This window comes from Copadichromis virginalis, linkage group LG7 (genome assembly GCF_057382275.1).
Source record: "Copadichromis virginalis isolate Kocher_CV1m ecotype Utaka linkage group LG7, C_Virginalis_male_GT1.1, whole genome shotgun sequence".
Lineage (NCBI taxonomy): Eukaryota > Metazoa > Chordata > Actinopteri > Cichliformes > Cichlidae > Copadichromis > Copadichromis virginalis.
In genome coordinates, this window is record NC_140624.1 from 64,496,378 (window position 1) to 64,516,990 (window position 20,613).

The 20,613-nt window shown below is 39.4% G+C and overlaps 1 protein-coding gene across 2 annotated transcripts in view; it reads left to right on the forward strand.

Moving 5' to 3' along the window:
* LOC146706548 (TBC1 domain family member 2B) overlaps positions 1-20,613 on the forward strand; it is a 60,522-nt gene that overhangs the window by 2,840 nt on the left and 37,069 nt on the right. For both annotated transcript variants that reach the window (XM_085464739.1, XM_085464740.1), the window contains exons 4-10: positions 2,038-2,230; positions 2,336-2,461; positions 3,655-3,778; positions 4,048-4,117; positions 7,741-7,855; positions 8,011-8,128; positions 15,740-15,852. In XM_085464739.1, coding sequence (XP_085320865.1) covers positions 2,038-2,230; positions 2,336-2,461; positions 3,655-3,778; positions 4,048-4,117; positions 7,741-7,855; positions 8,011-8,128; positions 15,740-15,852 — 859 coding nt within the window. The remainder of the gene's footprint in view (positions 1-2,037; positions 2,231-2,335; positions 2,462-3,654; positions 3,779-4,047; positions 4,118-7,740; positions 7,856-8,010; positions 8,129-15,739; positions 15,853-20,613) is intronic.

A 20,613-nucleotide genomic window follows, 5' to 3' on the forward strand; every position in this document is an offset into this window, starting at 1 on the left:
AGATGAAGTTGCAAAGAAGGGGATAAGTTCTACATCTGCTGAATCAAACCCAATTTGGCAATTAAGTAATGTTAACTAGCCAACATTAGTAGCTGTGTTATTTCCTGTAACACTAAGCAGTAGGACTGCATCATACAATAACTTGGCTAACGATAATGTTAGCTAAGCACAGGCCTAGAGACCTGCAGCCTGTAGTTGCTGAATCTCACTTAATTAACCAAAAATAACTGAGAAGGGGGGGGGGGGAGAGAGAAAATATCTCTCCCCTTCTCCCTTCTTTACTTGCAACATAATACCAAATAAGAAAAATGTATTTGTTAATTACCTCTCTGGTCGATTCACTAGTGGTGTTTGAAAAAAGTCTGTAAAACATAGTTTTGCAATATTTTGCATGGTGATATTGTATCGATACAGATACACCAAATATCAGTGTTTTATTAAATAATTTAAAGTACTCTGAGAATAATACAAACAAGAGGGCTTATCTCTTGCACCACCATCCTGAAATAGTATTAGTTACACAAACTTGCATTAAATTGATTCAACGAGGGGGGGGGAAAAGCATCCAACACTGAACATACTTAGTTTGACATACCTACCTTCTATGTCAGAGAGTGCTAAAAGCTCAGTCAAACAAGTAAAATAGGTCAGCAAGGTCCTTGCATCTACACAAAAATAAATAAATCTGTGGCTGCCAAGTAGAGTTGGATGTCTCGAGACCATTTTACATGGTCTTGGTGTTGTCTTGGTCTCGGATCCCTCGGTCTTGTCTTGGTCTTGCTGTCTCAGTTCAACATAGTGGTCGGGAGATTTGGAGTCAACAGTATCCATGACACACAACGTAATGTTTTATAATGTGTCATGCGCAAAAGCACCAGCTCTAAGAGCCGTGCTTAGAGTGCTTTGTAGTGAATCAGAAGAGTCGACTCCCCTTGAGCGAGAGCCGGCTCCTCACTTAATTTCCTTTCGCTGCTCAGCTCTCACACAGTGGCTCAGCTATGCTCCAAGCCCTCCATAATGTGGCCAATCACATGCGAGGATATAGGATAATATCATCATGTGAAAAACAGAGAGGGTGAGAGACGCGACAGTCAAGTGGAGCGTGTGTCTGTCCCCTCAGTGAGTGAGTGAGACATTAGACAGCAGTGAGGAGGGCTGTGCGAGTGTATCGCAAAAACACATAAATATGCCTGACACCCGTAAACGAAGCAGCATCTGGCTGCAGTTTAAAGACTTTTTTTGTCTCTGTCTCAGTCTTGGTCTCATCTCGACTTTGTCTTGGTCTTGATACTCTCTGGTCTTGGTATTGTCTTGGTTTAGGCGGTCTTGACTACAAGTCTACTGCCTAGTCATTTTTGGGGGGAATTTTTTTGTAACTTTCATTGATCCATTTTCTTCGGCTTATCCAGTTCAGGGTTGCTGGAGCCTACCCCAGCTGTCGTATGCTGAGAGTCGGGGTGCACACTTGACAGGTAGCCAGTCTGTTGCATGGTTACCACACAGCAACAGACAACATTTGGCCAATTTAGAATTGCAAATTAGAATTAGAGAGATTGTCAAAGGTTTGCAAATAATTGCTCTTTAATTTATATATTCAGACAGATTGCCAGCATGTTGCCATCAGTCTGAATGACTCGAGTCAACTGGCTGCCAGCTGATTATATTCCTATATAACCGGAAGGTTGCTTAGTGCAAATTCAGTAGTTAGATGTGAATTTCATTTATTAAAGTCAATAAAGAAGAACATAAAGACCCTGCTGTATCCACTGAAATGCAATTTCATGGATTAACAATATACATAAGATAACAACTGAACTTTTTTAAAATGTTTGAGCCAATACGCTCTTTACCTAACACCCTGTTTTTTAATACCCTAACCCAGCTGCTCTGTAGAGCCTCAATGCGTTCAAATGCCACAGTTTCATTGAAGTTTTATTCATCCATGTTACTCTGCATGCATTTAGTGTCTTTCTCCTTCAACCATTAATGTTATTGATGGATTTCTAGCCAGAGTATATGTTGTATTCTTTTCAACAGACATGTTTGTCTGAGGTGCGAGGACCTTTGGTCGACCTGGGAGTCAGTGAATACGGCATCTTGTCTGCAATCACTACACTGAGCGACACTCAGAACAACCTGGGCTTAAACCGTCAACAGTCCACCAGCCCTTCAAAGCCCCGCTACTCTGTCGATGACATCACACTCTTCAGACAAATCGCCCTGGACCTTCGTGAGTTCAGACACTCACTTTACATAGTGTTTCTGTATGTTGCACCATGTGTAGCTGAAACAAATAAAAGTAATGCACTTCATTTGAAATGGTCCATGCCAACAGAGCGTTCCTTCCCTACTCATCGGTCCTTGATGGGAGAAAGTCCCGAGGCCATCGAGGGTCAAGCGAAACTCTTCAGGGTCCTAATCGCCTGCGCCAAATACAACCCAAAGGTTGGATACACCCAAGGTAATGGGACGAATGACTGAACTGTTTGTGCATGTTTTCACTTCCCTGCATTTTAACTGGATATACTATAGTGGTACCCTTTCCTTTTGTCTGCCTGTGCTACACAGCAAATAATATCAATAAATTAGAAACATTTTATTGGTCTTATGCTACATATTGTGGGAGATTTAAACCTAACACTGTGCTCCCTCATTAGTCAGCACACTTTTTTTGAAAGCTGCTTCAGTTATTCTATAGATACCTGCAGTACATCATGTGACCACTTGATGGAGGTAGATGACCTTTTAATACAGAGCAGAGTTGACGCTGGTCAAGTTGTTTTTAAAAATAGCTCGGTAATAATATCTTTTCCTGTATTAATTGCACATTTCTGTCATGATGCACTTTAGAATAATTTAGTCTTAAAACCTAAAGATCTGCAGAAATAACTACATAAGCTTTTATACCTGCTTTTTTGTTTTGGATTTCTGAAACATCACCATCACCTTTTCTCTGTCTTCCCAATTTTCTTCTTAAATATATAACATCATGGTTAGAATGGCATTTTAATTTTGTCTCTGTAAGAATACTGCTTAGTGTAAAACTGTAGAGAACATTTGTTATTTTGTAAATCTTATATAACCGAAAGCTGATCCCAGTTATCTGCACCAAATAGACAATACTCATAATTACATTTTGTATCTTGTTTGGGAAATGTTTATTAGAAAACAATGTTGTTTGATGGCCCTTTATGAACAATGGTTTCTAGTGATCTTCTGCATGACATTATATATTCTAGAAGTCCTATTTTGAATGTCTTTTAAAATTTATGGGTGGGAGAAAAATTTATTTATGGCCAGTTTCATTGTCGGTGTTGGTGCGCTTGACAATGTCATTGTGCAGCAAGAAAACAATTAACTGATGTCAGACTAATCATCCAGTCAAAGCAAGTCAAACCTGAGGATAGACACAGCATGTGTCTGAAATTTTTCAGTTATATGCTATGTATAACATTATTTACATGATGTCTGATGAGAAAGAAAGAAAGCAGCAACATTCTTTCTTTGCCTGTGCAGAATGTGGTGACACACACCCGTGATTAGCTGGATCTTGAGCACCCCTATAAACACGTGTATATTTTTCTTGACAAACCATATTAATGCTACCTTTTACCCTGTGCTTCATCCAGGAAAAAATGTGTGTGCATTTTACAGGGATGTCCTACATAGCAGCAGTGCTGCTGATGGAGTTGGGGGAGGAGGAGGCCTTTTGGGCTCTGGTGGCTTTGTTGGATAAACCCAAATATCTGGGTGAAATGTTTGACCTTAGTCTCACCAAGTAAGAAAACTTCAGTTCTTATTGTTGGCCTTTATACAAATACAAAGAAAATACAACCAGAGGGTGGTTTATGTGTAGATATAACTGATGTAAATTAAGGATAAGAAAAGAAAAATTCAGTTTTATCTGATAGTTGGGTTATCATGAAACGATCATTACAAACCTTTTGTTGTTGGGGTTTGTTTTTTTTGGTGCCCCTGTGTGTCCCTGTGTGTCTCTGTGTCTGTGATCTGCTAAACTGTCTGGCTTTTTCTCTTCTTGTTGATTAGGGTGCAGCACCAGGTAAAGGTGTTTGACCAGTTCTTAAAACACAGGAAGCCTGAGCTCTCCAAGCACATGGTGAGTCGTTTTACTTTCCGCGTTTCACTATTTGGGTTTCTGCAAACAATGAAAGTTGGATGATAAACTTTAATTTTTGTTAAATTGCTATCTGAGTTACAAAAATCCTGGAAGTAATTTGTTTCAGTTTAGGGATGCCCAAAAGTCACATTATTTTAAAGGGGGGGACAATTTAGTGTCCTGTTGTGCCCACAAGAGGGCACACCAATACAAAGAGACATGCAACTGTTATATAGGTAGATTTGTCTCTGCATGAACATCCTTACACATCTCAAGGTAAAGAAACAACATGAATAAAATTACAGAATGTAACATGAAACATTAAACACCCTGCTTAGAGCAGAGTTTTGTTGTGAACTTTTTGCTAACATTACTACAGGATTGTTTATGAATTATTCGAGCCCTAAATTGGCCCCATGCTGTGCCTGAAAATTAGAGAATTTTGTATTTTTAAAATGTGTATTAGACACAAGCTTTAACTGTCTGTATACAGTTATTGTTAATGGGTTTTTACACATGCAAAAACATGCTGAAAGAGTTGTTAGAACCAAATTCAGATTTTTACAAACAAAGCAGAACTAGTAAAATGTTAGAAGTCAGGACATTTGAATTTAGTTGCCCATGTAATGTCCATTCAATTATGCTCCCTAATTACAGTGGACCAAAACATTGTCATCTATAAGAATCAGGAAGAGATACACAGCTGTTCTGACTTTGTCACTAAGTAGAGTGATCATGTAAGTGAATTATATTAATGCAACACTTTGTATTCTGTGCAGCAGACACATGGTGCTTTTTGCCATCAGATGAATATTCCATTTCACAGTAAAATGTTTGTTTTTACAACTAGCAGCTAGAGTTGAGAATATAACAGGGTGCTTGAAATCCTTGAAAATGCTTAAATTTTAATATTGTCTTTTCAAGGTTTGAAAAGTGCTTGAATTTCAGATGTGGTGCTTAAACGTGCTTGAAACCGTATTTCATTCACCACAAATAACTATCTGACCAAGCAGTTTTCTTATCAGATAGAGAAATTAAATGAGTCGCAAAGTGTAAAGCAAAATTCCTCCGCCTGGGCCGCCTTGCACCTCTGCATCGTCAGTCTGTTTCAATGCGCCACCTGGCCCCTCCCCCCGGACAGTCTGGGATGAGTGCACAAACTTGACGTTGCTGTTTTAATGAGCGTTTGATAGAAAACGACACTGGTGGAATTTGTACTCTTGAGTCACATGACAGATGAGATGATTTTCAAGTATACATACATAACACATGCTAATTTTTAAAACTATTATTATTATTATTTTGCTAGCTATCAAACTTGCTGGAGAAATGATTGAAATGCACTGAGTGTGATGCAGTATGGCAGCGCTATTATAGTAGTTAGTTAAGGCATGGTGATATATGGAATATGCTGTAAGCTAACATTACTTAGTAGTAGCAGTAATGTGAGCTACTTCACTCAAGTGAAAGCTTTAAACGTTAGTCCGATATTTAACTAGCCAATTTATGGCATAAGCAAATAATGGTAATAAGAGGGACTGATCAATATGGGCAATGGGAATAGCCACTTTTCTTTGCTATTGAAGTTCCCTGGCTTTCACTCAAAATCTGTTTATTGTGAGCACCTACACATTAAACAACTTAAAAATTATAAATGGCTTCTAGTTCACATTGAGGCCTGTGGGGCACTATCAGCCACTGAGACAACAGACAAATTTAAGTGTTTGCATAACAGGACCTGACAGGAAAAATGCGTATGAACCCTGATATAAGCAAACACTGAAAACTTGGTGCTTATTTGGGTGCCTTTGTTTCTGCTGGCATTATTTGGGGAATCTAAATGGCATTGCTAAAACCACAATAACCGAAAGATTTTAATGTGTGTATGTGTATATACACACATTTGTGTTTGAGACCAGATACAGCTATGTGATGAATGATTCATCTGCAAGCTGAGGCCCTGTAATGTCTCCATCATCAGTTGGGCCTCCTTTCCCATTCAGTCTGTTGGTTCGTTGCTTGTCAAAGTTGTAAAATGAGTGACTTTAGGCGGGGCAAAGACCTACAGCTGTGCAGATTTCTGCCACCAAGCCTACTGTTACTGAACAAGTAACACTTGTTTCATTTAGTGAACCACAGATTGTACTTTTTTTTTTTCATTTGAGCTTTTCTTTACAGATGTCAGTTTATTCTGTGTACCACATACTACACTAGACATTTTTAAAATGTCTGTATCTAGGCTCAGATTTGCAATAATGATATTCATGAGAATATAGCAAACCAACTACAGAATACTGCTTTATCTGTGATTGCAGCTTGAAGGCAGCAGCATTTTTTTTAGTGCAAACAAAGTGAAGGGTGTTTTAGATCTTTCTTTTCCAACCATATAAACTCTGTATGTGCAAGTCAAATGTAAGCGCAAAAGTAGTAGCGCTTACCCCAGAAATGTTAAGTAAAAGTATATCACAACTGTTTAATACTTTATTCATTGTTAAATTAAAGTCACTTAACCTCATAAGTCTTCAGTAGCCTGCACTCAATTGTCTTGTATAATAAACCTTACAGATATTGCCTGCCAAGGATGCTTTATCTTAGGTTGTGCTTGTTAACTAGTTGCTTAATGCTCTGCTTTTCTACCGTGTAGCTGCGTCAATTTCCGTTCGTCACTTGCTCTTTCTGTGCAGCATGCCTTCGTGGCCTGGTTGTATTTTGCAGACTGCAGTGCTTTGTTGGAGGTTGTTGAAGTAGCTCGGGTTTTAAGTCGTCATCTGAGGCTTATGCACAGCTCTTGTTCTCTTGTTGTTGCTGTAAACCATGGCCTATGCCGGCCGCTGTGGGCTTTGGGGGGGCTTTTTTGTCTTTTTTTTTTTTTTTTTTTTTTAAATCAATATACATGAGTTTACCAATTTAAAAAAAAAAAAAAAAAAAAAAGAATTCATTATTTAGATGACTAATGAACAACAAATAACATCAACAAGGTCTTGTTTTCCCTACAAAAGTATACTTATTCAAATTAGTCTCGCTCTGTATTTTCCTGTGTCATCCACACTCCACCTGCAGTGACTCTGTTCCATTAGTGTGGCCAGCCTCAGTTTGAGAACCACCATAAATTTATTCACTGATACCATTTGTGCTGATTAATTGTCTCTGAAGGCAAAACACACACACACACCAGGGGTTTATTGTAGGCAGTTTTTTCCTCTCCAAACAGAAGAAGCCTATTAGAGATCAGGGGTCAGCATTTCCTTTGTAGTAGAGCTGTTCATCAGAGTCGAGGCAAACCAGCTGTAAACAGATTTTTGTACTTGTGCTGCACACACCAGACCTGAGCACACACAGCCAGGAGGCATCTTGAATGCCACACTGTCATAAAATAACCAGAGTGTGTGTTCTTTCTTAAAGTATATGGTTACAGGAAAACACCAAAAAAGCCTTTGCAAGGTTGCGTAGTTTGATTTGATATACCTTTATTAGTCCCACAAGGGGAAATTTCCTTGTATGACTGTTATCATTTTATGTAGTGGAAGGATTTTTCAGTAAGGAAATTGGCAATCAGTACTAAAGGGTCATGCCAAATCAGTCCTTCCTGATTTTTTTTTTTTTTTTTTCCATCCTCCCTTCAGGAGTCAGTGGGAATCTTGTCAGTCCACTTTGTGATGCCGTGGTTCCTGACCCTTTTCACTTCCCTGCCCTGCTGGGACTCTGTTCTGGCTGTCTGGGATCTCATCATTCTACACGGTGGGTGCACAGTCACAGAACTTCACTTGGGTAACTGGCTGCTGGCCTGCAGATTTCAGTAAAGATGACAGTAAAAGTGATCTTCTAATCTAATTCTGGGCACAAAAGCAAAAACTGCTAAAATGTTAAACTACTGCTCTAACTTCTTCCCACAGGCTTGTCAGCTGTCTTCCGTACCGCTCTGACCATTGTTGAGCTCTTGGAGCCCCGACTAATGGACCTGAAGGATGAAGGAGCAATATTACCCCTGCTGTTAAGAGTACCTGTTGATGTGTAAGTAAAATGAGACTTGAGCTTGAGCTTTCTGAATGCTCTGCTGTTGTAGCATTAGTGCACAGTTATCCTTCTATTTCTGACATCTATCATTGTCACATGTCTTTAACTTTCATGCATTAATATTTTCCCAGACCACCCTCATGCTTGAGCTGCATGGGTACAATGTGCTGCACATTTCTCAGAGCCAAGGGCTCAGTTTTTAGGCACTAAATAAAACTCCAGGCAGCTCATGAATATCAATCAGCTCATCAGACTGGACATGTTTGACATCAAGCATTCCAGGAAAAATAGAGTGTTAGTGTTTTGGCGAGGTTGTTTTCGTCCATGTCTGGATTAAACATCCTTTCTGCTAAATTAGTTTCTTCAATGGCAGCCCATGGTGCTTTTGGTTGAAGCCCTCTGTCTCTCTCTCACTATGCTGAATATAAACGTCACATGCCGACGGACATGTTTTGTTGACATGGAGCTGTAGTTATGGAAACTCAGCAGGGTCACTGGGTTTGTGTATACAGTCTGTCTGTGAGAGACGTGCAGCTGCACAGTGAATATTAAAATTCAGTTTATCATATTTGTTTTAATAGATAAGCTCCCTTCAGCTACTTGAATTCTACCCTCCTGTGTGCTTCTCATTGTAGACAGGTGACACTGTGTGGACCCAAGGTTGTTTACCTTGGACAAAGATCTGTAAAGTAGACCCTGGACAAATGGAGGCAACGCAGCCAAGTAGTTTCTATAAGTGTAACTGTGTCACAGGTAGTGATAAAGCACTTTATCATGAGCCAGAGATGGAGCATATGTACTAGATACGCACGAGTGACTTGCAAAGTAGATTAGAAAGGACCAAATATGCAGGACTATTGAGTGTAACAGCTTAATAACTGTTTAATCATGCTGTACTTGTAACATTTATAGCTAACTTACATTCCGCTTAAAAAAGCAATCAGTTGTGTTTTCTTTTATGTTACAAGGAAAGAAACAGAACATTTCGATCCATCTGTGAACCTCTTCTGCAGTTTGTAAAAGCATGCATCAAGGGCAGCACTGACAGGCCCGTTTTGTTCTAGCCCTGGCGTTCAGTGGGCAGCCTGCCATCACGTCACATTGAGAAGTCCTTGTTGCCTGCTTGGCATCATTGCAGAAGCTTGGTCAGAAGTCAACACTAAGTGGTCCGGCTGTCTCCCAGGGCAGGATCTCCTTACAGTGGGAAGATACTGCTGAAGAAAGAGTGAAAGGGGGCAAGTGGGGAAAGGAAAAGGGATGAATGGGGGGGTCAGAGAGGGAAATGGCTTGGGAGAGATGGTACAATTTTTTTATTTTTTCTATTTATTTATTAATTTTTTGGGGGGGGGAAGAGAGGGACAAAAATGAAGGAGGAGAGGGGCTGAGACCTTCAACCTCTCCTTAATTTTCTTTAAGCTTCTCAGCTCTTCTGCTCTGTGAATGGTATAAATGGGTGTTGTCATGCAGCCACATAGGCCATTCTGATTAATGAGTGGTTGAGAGGCTCATCCATCTCATGTGACTGTCTGTCTACACTTGGCTGTCAGTCAGCTGTCATCTCAGACATAGGCTATAATAATGACTCCAAACACAGCCTATATCCAGTCAAGGAGCAGCTTCTGTATTTCATACCGGTACATTATTTTTCTTTCTTTCATTTAAACTTTTGCTATTTGTTTTTCAAGGGACTCTTAGAACCACTTCTCATTATTCTTTCTTTTCATTCACATTTTTAAAAATCTCAGGTGATTACAGATTAAAATGAGATATCACATTCTTATGCATCAATATGTATAAGCTGTTAAAACTCTTGAATTACTCACAGCTGTTCTGCATGTACAGGGAGTGCAGAATTATTAGGCAAATGAGTATTTTATCCTCATCATCCTCTTCATGCATGTTGTCTGACTCCAAGCTGTAGAGGCTCGAAAGCCTACTACCAATTAAGCATATTAGGTGATGTGCATCTCTGTAATGAGAAGGGGTGTGGTCTAATGACATCAACACCCTATATCAGGTGTGCATAATTATTAGGCAACGTCCTTTCCTTTGGCAAAATGGGTCAAAAGAAGGACTTGACAGGCTCAGAAAAGTCAAAAATAGTGAGATATCTTGCAGAGGGATGCAGCAGTCTCAAAATTGCAAAGCTTCTGAAGCGTGATCATCGAACAATCAAGCGTTTCATTCAAAATAGTCAACAGGGTCGCAAGAAGCGTGTGGAAAAACCAAGGCGCAAAATAACTGCCCATGAACTGAGAAAAGTCAAGCGTGCAGCTGCCAACATGCCACTTGCCATCAGTTTGGCCATATTTCAGAGCTGCAACATCACTGGAGTGCCCAAAAGCACAAGGTGTGCAATACTCAGAGACATGGCCAAGGTAAGAAAGGCTGAAAGACGACCACCACTGAACAAGACACACAAGCTGAAACGTCAAGACTGGGCCAAGAAATATCTCAAGACTGGTTTTTCTAAGGTTTTATGGACTGATGAAATGAGAGTGAGTCTTGATGGGCCAGATGGATGGGCCCGTGGCTGGATTGGTAAAGGGCAGAGAGCTCCAGTCCGACTCAGACGCCAGCAAGGTGGAGGTGGAGTACTGGTTTGGGCTGGTATCATCAAAGATGAGCTTGTGGGGCCTTTTCGGGTTGAGGATGGAGTCAAGCTCAACTCCCAGTCCTACTGCCAGTTTCTGGAAGACACCTTCTTCAAGCAGTGGTACAGGAAGAAGTCTGCATCCTTCAAGAAAAACATGATTTTCATGCAGGACAATGCTCCATCACACGCGTCCAAGTACTCCACAGCGTGGCTGCAAGAAAGGGTATAAAAGAAGAAAAACTAATGACATGGCCTCCTTGTTCACCTGATCTGAACCCCATTGAGAACCTGTGGTCCATCATCAAATGTGAGATTTACAAGGAGGGAAAACAGTACACCTCTCTGAACAGTGTCTGGGAGGCTGTGGTTGCTGCTGCACGCAATGTTGATGGTGAACAGATCAAAACACTGACAGAATCCATGGATGGCAGGCTTTTGAGTGTCCTTGCAAAGAAAGGTGGCTATATTGGTCGCTGATTTGTTTTTGTTTTGTTTTTGAATGTCAGAAATGTATATTTGTGAATGTGGAGATGTTATATTGGTTTCACTGGTAAAAATAAATAATTGAAATGGGTATATATTTGTTTTTTGTTAAGTTGCCTAATAATTATGCACAGTAATAGTCACCTGCACACACAGATATTCCCCTAAAATAGCTAAAACTAAAAACAAACTAAAAACTACTTCCAAAAACATTCAGCTTTGATATTAATGAGTTTTTTGGGTTCATTGAGAACATGGTTGTTGTTCAATAATAAAACTATTCCTCAAAAATACAACTTGCCTAATAATTCTGCACTCCCTATAAGTCCTAATTTAGCTCTTAACTCTTTAATTTGATTTGCATCTGTGATCCAGGTATGTGAGTTTAATAGATGTTTTTCTCACTTTTCTTAATTTTTCTGTTCTTTAAAAAGATTTGCATAGTAAGTTAGTCAGCAGCTTATGGAAAATTGTTTTTCAATTATCTACCCTAAAATTGTATTACTGAGCTCCAGTTGAATTCATTAGCGTACTTTTTCTTTGATATTATAAAAATCTATTTTCTTTATCAACCTAAAATGGATTAGAATTTTTTTTTAAACTCTAGTATGTACTTTTGGCTGCCCCTTTAGTTCCAATTGGTTGGCACAGCAGCTGGATACACATGTTTTGATTTGGCACAGATTTTCCACCAGATGCTTTTCCTGACACAACCCTCCCTATTTTTAGGCTTGCGACCAGCACTAGGAATACATTAGCTTGTGACCCCCTGAGGCTGGGTTTAATGACATTCTCCCTTATTGTTAGCTGTTAGCTGCCACGTGTCTTGAACACAGTATTTGTTATGATTATGCTCATCGCTAGGATTTTATCGATAATGATCAATATTCTCATTAATATTGTTGGTATAAACAAAACAACATAATGGTGATGATGGCTCTTTAAAAAAAAAAAAAGATATATGTACCTTTTGTTTACAAGACCTGTTAAATGTATACAGGCTATAGCAGTCTGTCAGCATAAAGCTGGCACCTTAAAAACAGCATAAAGAACTTGCAGATTGGCAACTTCAGCAAATAAATTAAAAAAGCAATAACTAGATTTTAAGCTAAGTGAAATTGGTCAGAATGCACTACACCAAAAACCTCCTTTTGATTGGTCACCTTTGTTTGCCTGGAAGACGCTAACTTGTTTGCAAACACTCACCACCTACTCGTTTTAAGTTTCACTGCTGCTTAAAGTACAACCCAAACTGGAAATGAAGAATGTTCACCTTCAAGTTAAAAGCTGTGCGGACTTATTTCAACGGCCGGTTTTCGATTTGCATTTGCTTTTGTTTTTGTTTTTTTTCTCAGTTTCAGTACTACTTGGTAAGACGTTTGCAAACAAGTAATCCTCCATGTGAACTATTTGCAGTACTAAAATGAGCTCCATTGCGCTTCATGTCATGAAAACTCTGGAATCGTGTCCTGTAGCGTTCAAGTTTGTGCAACCCCCACACACCCAGCTCACGCAATTCCTACCGCTTGGAGTCACTGCCACCCTCTACTGCACAGAACACCAAGGCAGATTGCACAGAGACTTCCTTGTGTGGTGTAATATGTGTTGATGAGGGGAAATAAAATAGTGCTGCCTAAAATTCACACTTTTCCATCTGAGTTGTAAAAGGCCTGCATGACACACAAATTCACATATTAGTTTTTCAAACGCGCGTTTCAAAAAAACGTTTTGCATGAATTTAGAAAAAAAATAGCCAGGAGGTTGCTGTTTAACTACCTGCTGTGGCTGAGTAAAACACGTGTTCTGGGTGGAGCAACTGAAAAGATTCTTTGTCTACTCGTGTGTGTTTGATAAACATTTCAGGCTTTTTAACCTCAAAGGTTTTAATTGAACTTTCAAAACAAGAGTTCTTATCTTTAAAAAGACATTATCTGTCACTCTACCTTGGTTGTTTCCATTATGTCATTTCTTTGTTGTGTGGGTGTGTGTCAGCCAGAGAGAAGCCTGCTGTGCACTGTCCAGCTCTGAAATGTTTTCACTCTAATCTTTTTTTTTTTTTTTGGTTTGTTTTTTTCTTTATTTTGCGGGGCGGGGATTGATTTTTATGTCTGCCCACTAACAAGCTGTTACCTAAGCTGTTACTGCCACAAACTACAGACATATTTTGTTAATTATTTTTATGAGTGTTGTTATCTTGACTTGAGGTCGAGTCAGCCTCATATTTAGCTGGAGTCAGGAGGCTGCACTATAGAACCTCTGATAAAGCAGCCAGATGCACTGCATTGCTTTTAAATAGTTTTTTCCAGAGGCTGCTGGCAAACCTATTCAGTGCTTATTCAGTATGTTGCTTTTAGGTGCATTTGGAGAGCACAGCATGTAGAGACACAGTAAAACATATAAAACTCTTCAAGTTAAAAGTTACTTATTTGTAGGTTTATAGTCTTCATTTTCAAATAAAATTGGCTTGAATTTACTTTGTTTTTGTTTTAAATTTTGTTTCAAATCACCTTGAAACTTTCACTACCCCTCCGACTCATTTACCGCTTTCTTTCAGTAGCTACTTTTCATTGTGCCGTCTTCAATATCTCCTGTGCAGAGTCCTGTCTCTGTGCTTCCCCCTCTGCACCCCCTCCCACTCACTTCCCATACACAGCATTCTTAGCCACCAGTACGATCTCTTTCTTTTTTGTTTACCCCCTCCTTCGTCAATTCCCATAAAACAGTGTGGGTTATCCCTCCTCCCCTGTGTTCTCATTTTCTTTTCTGCAACCCCCTTTCCTCTCCTATGCGTTCTTTCATTCATTCATTTATCCACACTGCCACTCTAGTTCAGCTGGAGGGGTTGACACATCATTTGTTTATTTCACAGTGACAAGGGTGGCTTACAAAAAAGTCTCTGCTGCATTCACACTGAGGGTTGCTCAGTTGCTCTTAGTGAATCAAACTTTTTAAAATACTTTCTTAGAAACCTGATACAAAAAATGTCTGGGATTGATCAGCCTTGTGCTGTGTCGTATCGAGCATGTTTGCTCTTTGAGAAATTCAGTCTATGAGAGAAAGTTGACAGAAACGTCTCGGTGGTTTCTTTAAAAGATCTAACACCATCTGGTATATACTTTGAACTACTTTAAAAGTACGTTAATTCCTTTTTTTTAAAAAACAACAAAAAAACAACCTTATTGTATATTTCTACCATATTGATAATGCGTTGCGATGCGTTGTATTGTAAAGAGTTATTAGGTACTGTAATGAATTTTCTTTCCTTTCCCGAATCTCTCCCTGTGGTAATAGAGCTGAAAACGTCTGTTGGTGAAAGTGCTCTGGTCAGTGACCTCCTCTTAACCACACCTTCACAATAGACCATTGAAGTTAGTTTGATGTAGATCACATGTTATTTCCAAAGCCATGTCTTATGTCTTTCACTTTCACTGTGTTCCTCTTAAACACTGAAGTTCAGCGATGATCTTTAGCTTTGAGAGTTTGTAAGTAAAGTGGATGTGGATACAACTTCAGATCATTTCAAATTATACCACTATAGTAATTCTTTGTCCAACTAAAGAACTCTTATCTAACTTACGAACTTGAGCGGGCAAAGTTTCAGTAAAAGCAATACTGGTCTGCTCTGTTTGTTTCTTTAGTGGTGCAAGCTTCCGGAGGATTATGGTTTATTTAGTTTTGTAAGTAAAGTTTTGTGACAATTGAAAGAACCGTTCTGCATCTCTTGCCTGGTCTTCATAAACTGGAACGTTTTTGTGTGCCGTGTATGTTTATGGCATCAGTTTGGTTTGGTGAGGAAGGATTTCTGCTCATCATACATCAGCAGCACATCACCGGCTCTGAAACATTTGCTTGATCTTTTAATGAGCTGACAAAAACCCAGATCCATCAGAATTCTGCCTCATTCATCTATCTTCTTCCCACTCATTTCACTCAATTTTCATTTTCCGGAAAGTGCTCTGGCTGTTATGTGCAGCCATCTGTCATTCTATGCTGGGACATGGCTGAACCTTGTGATCTATCCCAATTCCAGTTAAAAATGGTTTTTAACTAAAATTTCTCGTCTGCTTTTAGAGTGAACTGAAGATCAATATGTGTATCAGGACTCTGTGTTAAGTACATATTGAAGTCGGGTTTATTTATGCTAGATGTTCTTAAAGCTGATTCCCCGAAGCATAAATCATTCATACAGATAAGTTATTCTTTATCCAAGATCCAGTTTTTACTTTACAAATCTGTATGTTACAGATGATCTGCCTCTAACACAGATGCCATTTGCAGTGAACTCTGGGGCTAGCCTGACACTTTCTTTCTCACCTATCAATCATCTTCTCAGTTACTGTTAATTTCAGTTTTTTTAAAAGCTGGAAGCAATAAACCCAAATTAAATTATAGAAACCATACCATATCGAATCCATTTGAATAACTTTGGATGCAATTGTAAGCAGATTGAATACTACATCAGAAGTTGCATTATCATATGTCCACTTTATTTTCATAGTAATGTGTCCTGTACTGTCTCTTAATCAAAGGGCCCAGTATACTGTGTTGGTTCCTGCCCTGTGGAATACAGAGGTCCAAGACTGGGAGCTTAAATGCATGAACAGCCTGGAGCTGGATGAAAGCCACAATGAACCAAAAGCAGGTACTCATGCACTCACAACCAGAACATGTTTTGTTAGGCAGAAACTTACAAAGCAGAGGGACACTTTGGGGCACTCCGCAAATAGCCTTTCAAATTCTTGTAACTCATTCATCACTTAACCTTTAGTGGCACACATGCTGATCCTGTTACTTACACACACACACACGCACACACACACTTTATTCACAAACCTGTTTGTGAGAACTCTGCTACAACAGGGTGAAAACAGTTGCCCCTTGTTCACCTCAGTCCCTTTTTTCCTACAGTTTACCGCTTTATAAATGTTAAACTGCTTGTTAGGTTTTTGTCTCCTACTGAAGGGCTTTTGAATGTCTGTTGTTTTGCTGCTTGCCACAAACAAATCAAAATATTTAGCTTTTATGGAAATGTTCAAATTAAAGTAAATATATATGCTGGTAAGGCACACTCTGACTCTGGGTGTCAGTTGACATCTTATAGAAACTGATTAAAAAAAAAAAAGGCTTCTCATGTGTGCATGCGTGTGTCAGTTCAGCTGTCCCTGGTATAACTGAACATAACAAAGGAGCTTATCTCTTTTGAAGGTTGTTCAGGTATCACCTCCACAAGACATGGAAACCCCTCACCACTGGAGTCTCATCTTCGCAAAAGACTGTTAAGAGTGTGTGTGTGTGTGTATTTGGGGTGCATCCTGACAGACTCAGAAAGGCTAAGAGATGAGTCACATGTTGGTGGCTGCAGGGCTGTTTGTCAGTGTAGTGGGGAAAGCAGAAAGAAGGGTGCGTGCGTGCGTGCGTGCGTGCGTGCGTGCGTGAGAGAGAGTCAGGATGAGTCATCCTTATTTGCCAGCCTGTCTGACTGTCTAGCCCTGAAGACAACAGGGGGGGGGGGGGAATGAGCTGATTCATTTACTGCCTCTGACAGAATCCAACAGTCTGTTTCTTTTACATTTTCACTCACTCTGTCTGCCAGTGACGCTTAAGAATAATCAGAATGTCATTAAACATTTCTTGATGTGTGGTCCACACTCTCATTAGCATTTCAGCCTCTTGAATCTTGAAACAAAGTGCCTCAGCTTTAGAACATTATTCATTTTGGAAAATAGATCTGTTCATGAAGCAAGACTTAGACATAACTTACAGTCAACCTGAACTTCCCATAACAGTCTGCCACAGTCACAAAAAACGTTCTTCGGCCCAAGAAGATCAAATTATCCTCCATCAACAAGTACATCCCCACAGAGCACTAATCGCAGCATCAAGAAGTCATACTGGTATTACATGAAAAAGCCAAAGACAATAAGACATATTAAACCCACAAAAGAATTGTGGCAAGTTTTCCATAATCTGCCTGCCACATACCCGAAACTATGCTCGGAGAACATTGATTAAAAAAATTGAAAATGAACTTTGGCTAAAATGGAGAAGTTACAAAATACTAAATTAGTCAAGGCCAAAATCCACATGTTAAGTTGTGGTTGATTTGTGGTTTTCTTCATTTTTTGATCTACTGCAGCATATTTTCAGTGGGGTTATATGCCATAAAAGACCAGGCCAGGAAAATCTCCTAAATATTTTTCTGTGTTTTATCCTGAGTTACATTGACACAATGGCATCTGCTGTTATGCTCTGAAGTGTCAGCTTTATTTTTATACCAAGATGGTTTACACAGTAATTGTAATTTTTGTAAAATAATTTGTCAGTTTCCACATGAAATTGTCCTTTTGTATGTGCATGCGTGTGCATGCGTGTGTCGTACCATGAATTAGGACTGGGCGATATATCGAGTTTTTAAATATATCGATATATTTTCATACGAGATAAGAGATGTGACAATATCGTTTATATCGATATGTTACATTATAATTATACTTGTGGGACCGCAAGTTTGCCTCTCTTTCATCCACTTTTGTCTCTACGCTGCGTTACTCTGCCTCGCCTCTCTCCTTCACTGAACACAACTCTCCCTCCCGCATCGCTTCACCTGCAGGTAACGACAAGATGGACCCGGCAGTTATCAAAGAGGAGCTGGTCGGTAAAAAGAAAACATTTGGAGATTACTATTTTAGTGCTGCAGCGTTACTCTCGTATTGTGGAAATGACAGTCTTCACTAGTGTGGATAGTTACAAAGCTTTCTTCGTTATGAATGAGCATACATGTTTTTATTGAATATTTGAAGAACCAGCAAAAAAACCAAACTCTTGTAGAGGACATAAAGTCAGAGATAGAAACGACAAGGACCAGGTGCATCTAGTACAGGTAGAGCTGCTGCAAAAGCATTAGCAGCACGTGCTGCCTCCGATGTGAAAGGACCTTTATGCTGCGCACTGTGACTCACAGCCATGGTCCCAGGTCAGCCCTGACTTTGTGTTACACTAATCCTAAAGTAATAATGGTATTTCTAACCACTGATATACCACAACTTTATCCTTTCAACAGCTGCTGAAAGTTAGGGCACCTAGCTTCTATCGGATGTTACATAGAGATCCTCCAGCTTCAAACTGTATTACCCTTCAAGGACCTGCAGTCAAAAAAGCGCCCCTCCAACAGCCAAACCCATCTGTTCTCTGATTGGATAGTTAAATTTGTGATTGACATGACATTGGTCAATCAGATGAAAGGAAGAAAAACAGGGTCAAAATTCGTACTTGTAACTTGAAACTTGAGTGCAGAGTTTCACACGTATTTTTTGGCTAAGTCCACACACAAATTCTTTTTACACACACAAATTCTTTTTACACACGCAAATTCTTTTTACACACACAAATTCTTTTTACACACACAAATTCTTTTTACACACACAAATTCTTTTTACAAATGCAAATCCTGATTTACAAGTACAAAATATTTATGACCACAATTTTATGGCGTTATTTTTGTGCCACTATTCTGAGCGCACGTAAAAAAAATTGCAAGTGTTGCATTTTGAGGAGAAATTTATTTTGAGCGAAGAAAAGCTAAATTTTAGTGAACAAAATTCATTGCTGCCTGCAAATTTCAGTGTTTGCTCGCAATGTGTTGCTCGCGCTCTCAACATTTCTGCCCATGCGCGCTCAACTCTTTCTCTATTTGTGAACAGGCATCTCCGAAAACGTTAGAGCACTTATGCAAATATGTGATGTCTTGATGAATCGAGCAGATATTAGAAGTTTACACAGCACCATTCTCGCATGAAAATATCTTAAAAGTTTATTTTGTGACCCAGAAAGAGTAATATTTCAAACTCCGCCACTCTGCGTTCCTCCGCCACTGCCTCATTTGAGTTTGAGACGAAATGCATTCTTGAATGTTGCATTTCGTCATTGAAATAAATTTTTTGCACGCAGCAATGACTTTTGTTCACTCAAATTCAGCTTTTCTTCGCTCAAAATAAATTTATCCTCAAAATGCAACACTTGCACCTGCAAATTTTTTCGATCGGGTTTCCGGTACGGATCGGGTAGCGACAAGGACCACAAATGGCACCTGTAAGAGACGTGGTTACAAAGAGGATGTCAAATTCCAGGCTGTCAGTCACGCAGTAGAACTTGGGAACAGAGCAGCTGTGAAATCTGTCTGTCTTTGTTATTATGCTCGGCGTCTTTTAATTTACATTTTGACTGCGCAATTGTGAGCGTTTTGTTATGCACAAAAACAACATTGTTTTAATTTATTTATCCAGAATTATTATTTATTAAATGCTCATAATTTATTTCTGAGTAATTTTTTCATGTACATTTGCGCTGTATGTTAATAAAAGTGCCTATGTGAGATCTGGGGCGACCGTGGCTCAGGGGGTTGGGAAGCATATCTGTAACCGGAAGGTCGCCGGTTTCGATCCCCAGGCTCTCTGTCCTGGTCGTTGTCTCCTTGGGCAAGACACTTTACCCTACCGCCTACTGGTGTTGGCCAGAGGGGCCGATGGCGCGATATGGCAGCCTCGCTTCTGTCAGTCTGCCCCAGGGCAGCTGTAGCTGCCTCCACCAGTATGTGAATGTGAGAGTGAATGAATAATGTCATTGTAAAGCGCTTTGGGTGCCTTGAAAAGCGCTATATAAATCCAATCTATTATTATTATTATTATTATTATTATTATTATTATCTGGGACACAGCTTTGACTAAGAACTCTCTTTTTGTTCTTACTTTATGGCTTTAAAAAAATATCGAGATATATATCGGATATCGCCATCCAGCTAAAGAATATCGGGATATGAATTTTAGGCCATATCGCCCAGCCCTACCATGAATATCCAGATTGGTTCAAGAAGGAATTTCTTTTCTTAGTTTTTTTTGTTTTGTTTTTTAATAAAGGTAGGTTTTACTGTAATCAAAGCCCCAAATGCTGATGCTCAAGATTCTTGACTAGCAAAATACTGTGGCATTAGAGCGCAGGATTGACAGAGAGATGGACCTTTGTACAGCTTTTTTGACATTTCATTAAAAACCATGTGATTCATGATTAACAAAAATAATTCCATTAATCATCAACTATGATCTGTGCCATTTCTCACCAAGTTCATGTCATATTGGAAATGCAGTTTTCTTTGAAGCCACTTCAAGCTCATTGTTTTTAAAAGTGGTAATGTATATATAAAATCTTTAATTACAACCTCTGTTATTTACAATTATAACTGCATAGCATATTAATGAGCATTTTTCATGGGAAAAAATGTATATCCTGTGACCATAGGGGCCTTGGGGTCACGTCCAAAAGCAGGCTGAGTCAGCATAATCTGAAGTCACTCAATTCTCCCTTTATTGCTGAGTCAAGCTGAGAAGCACTGAGAACGCATAGATGTTGT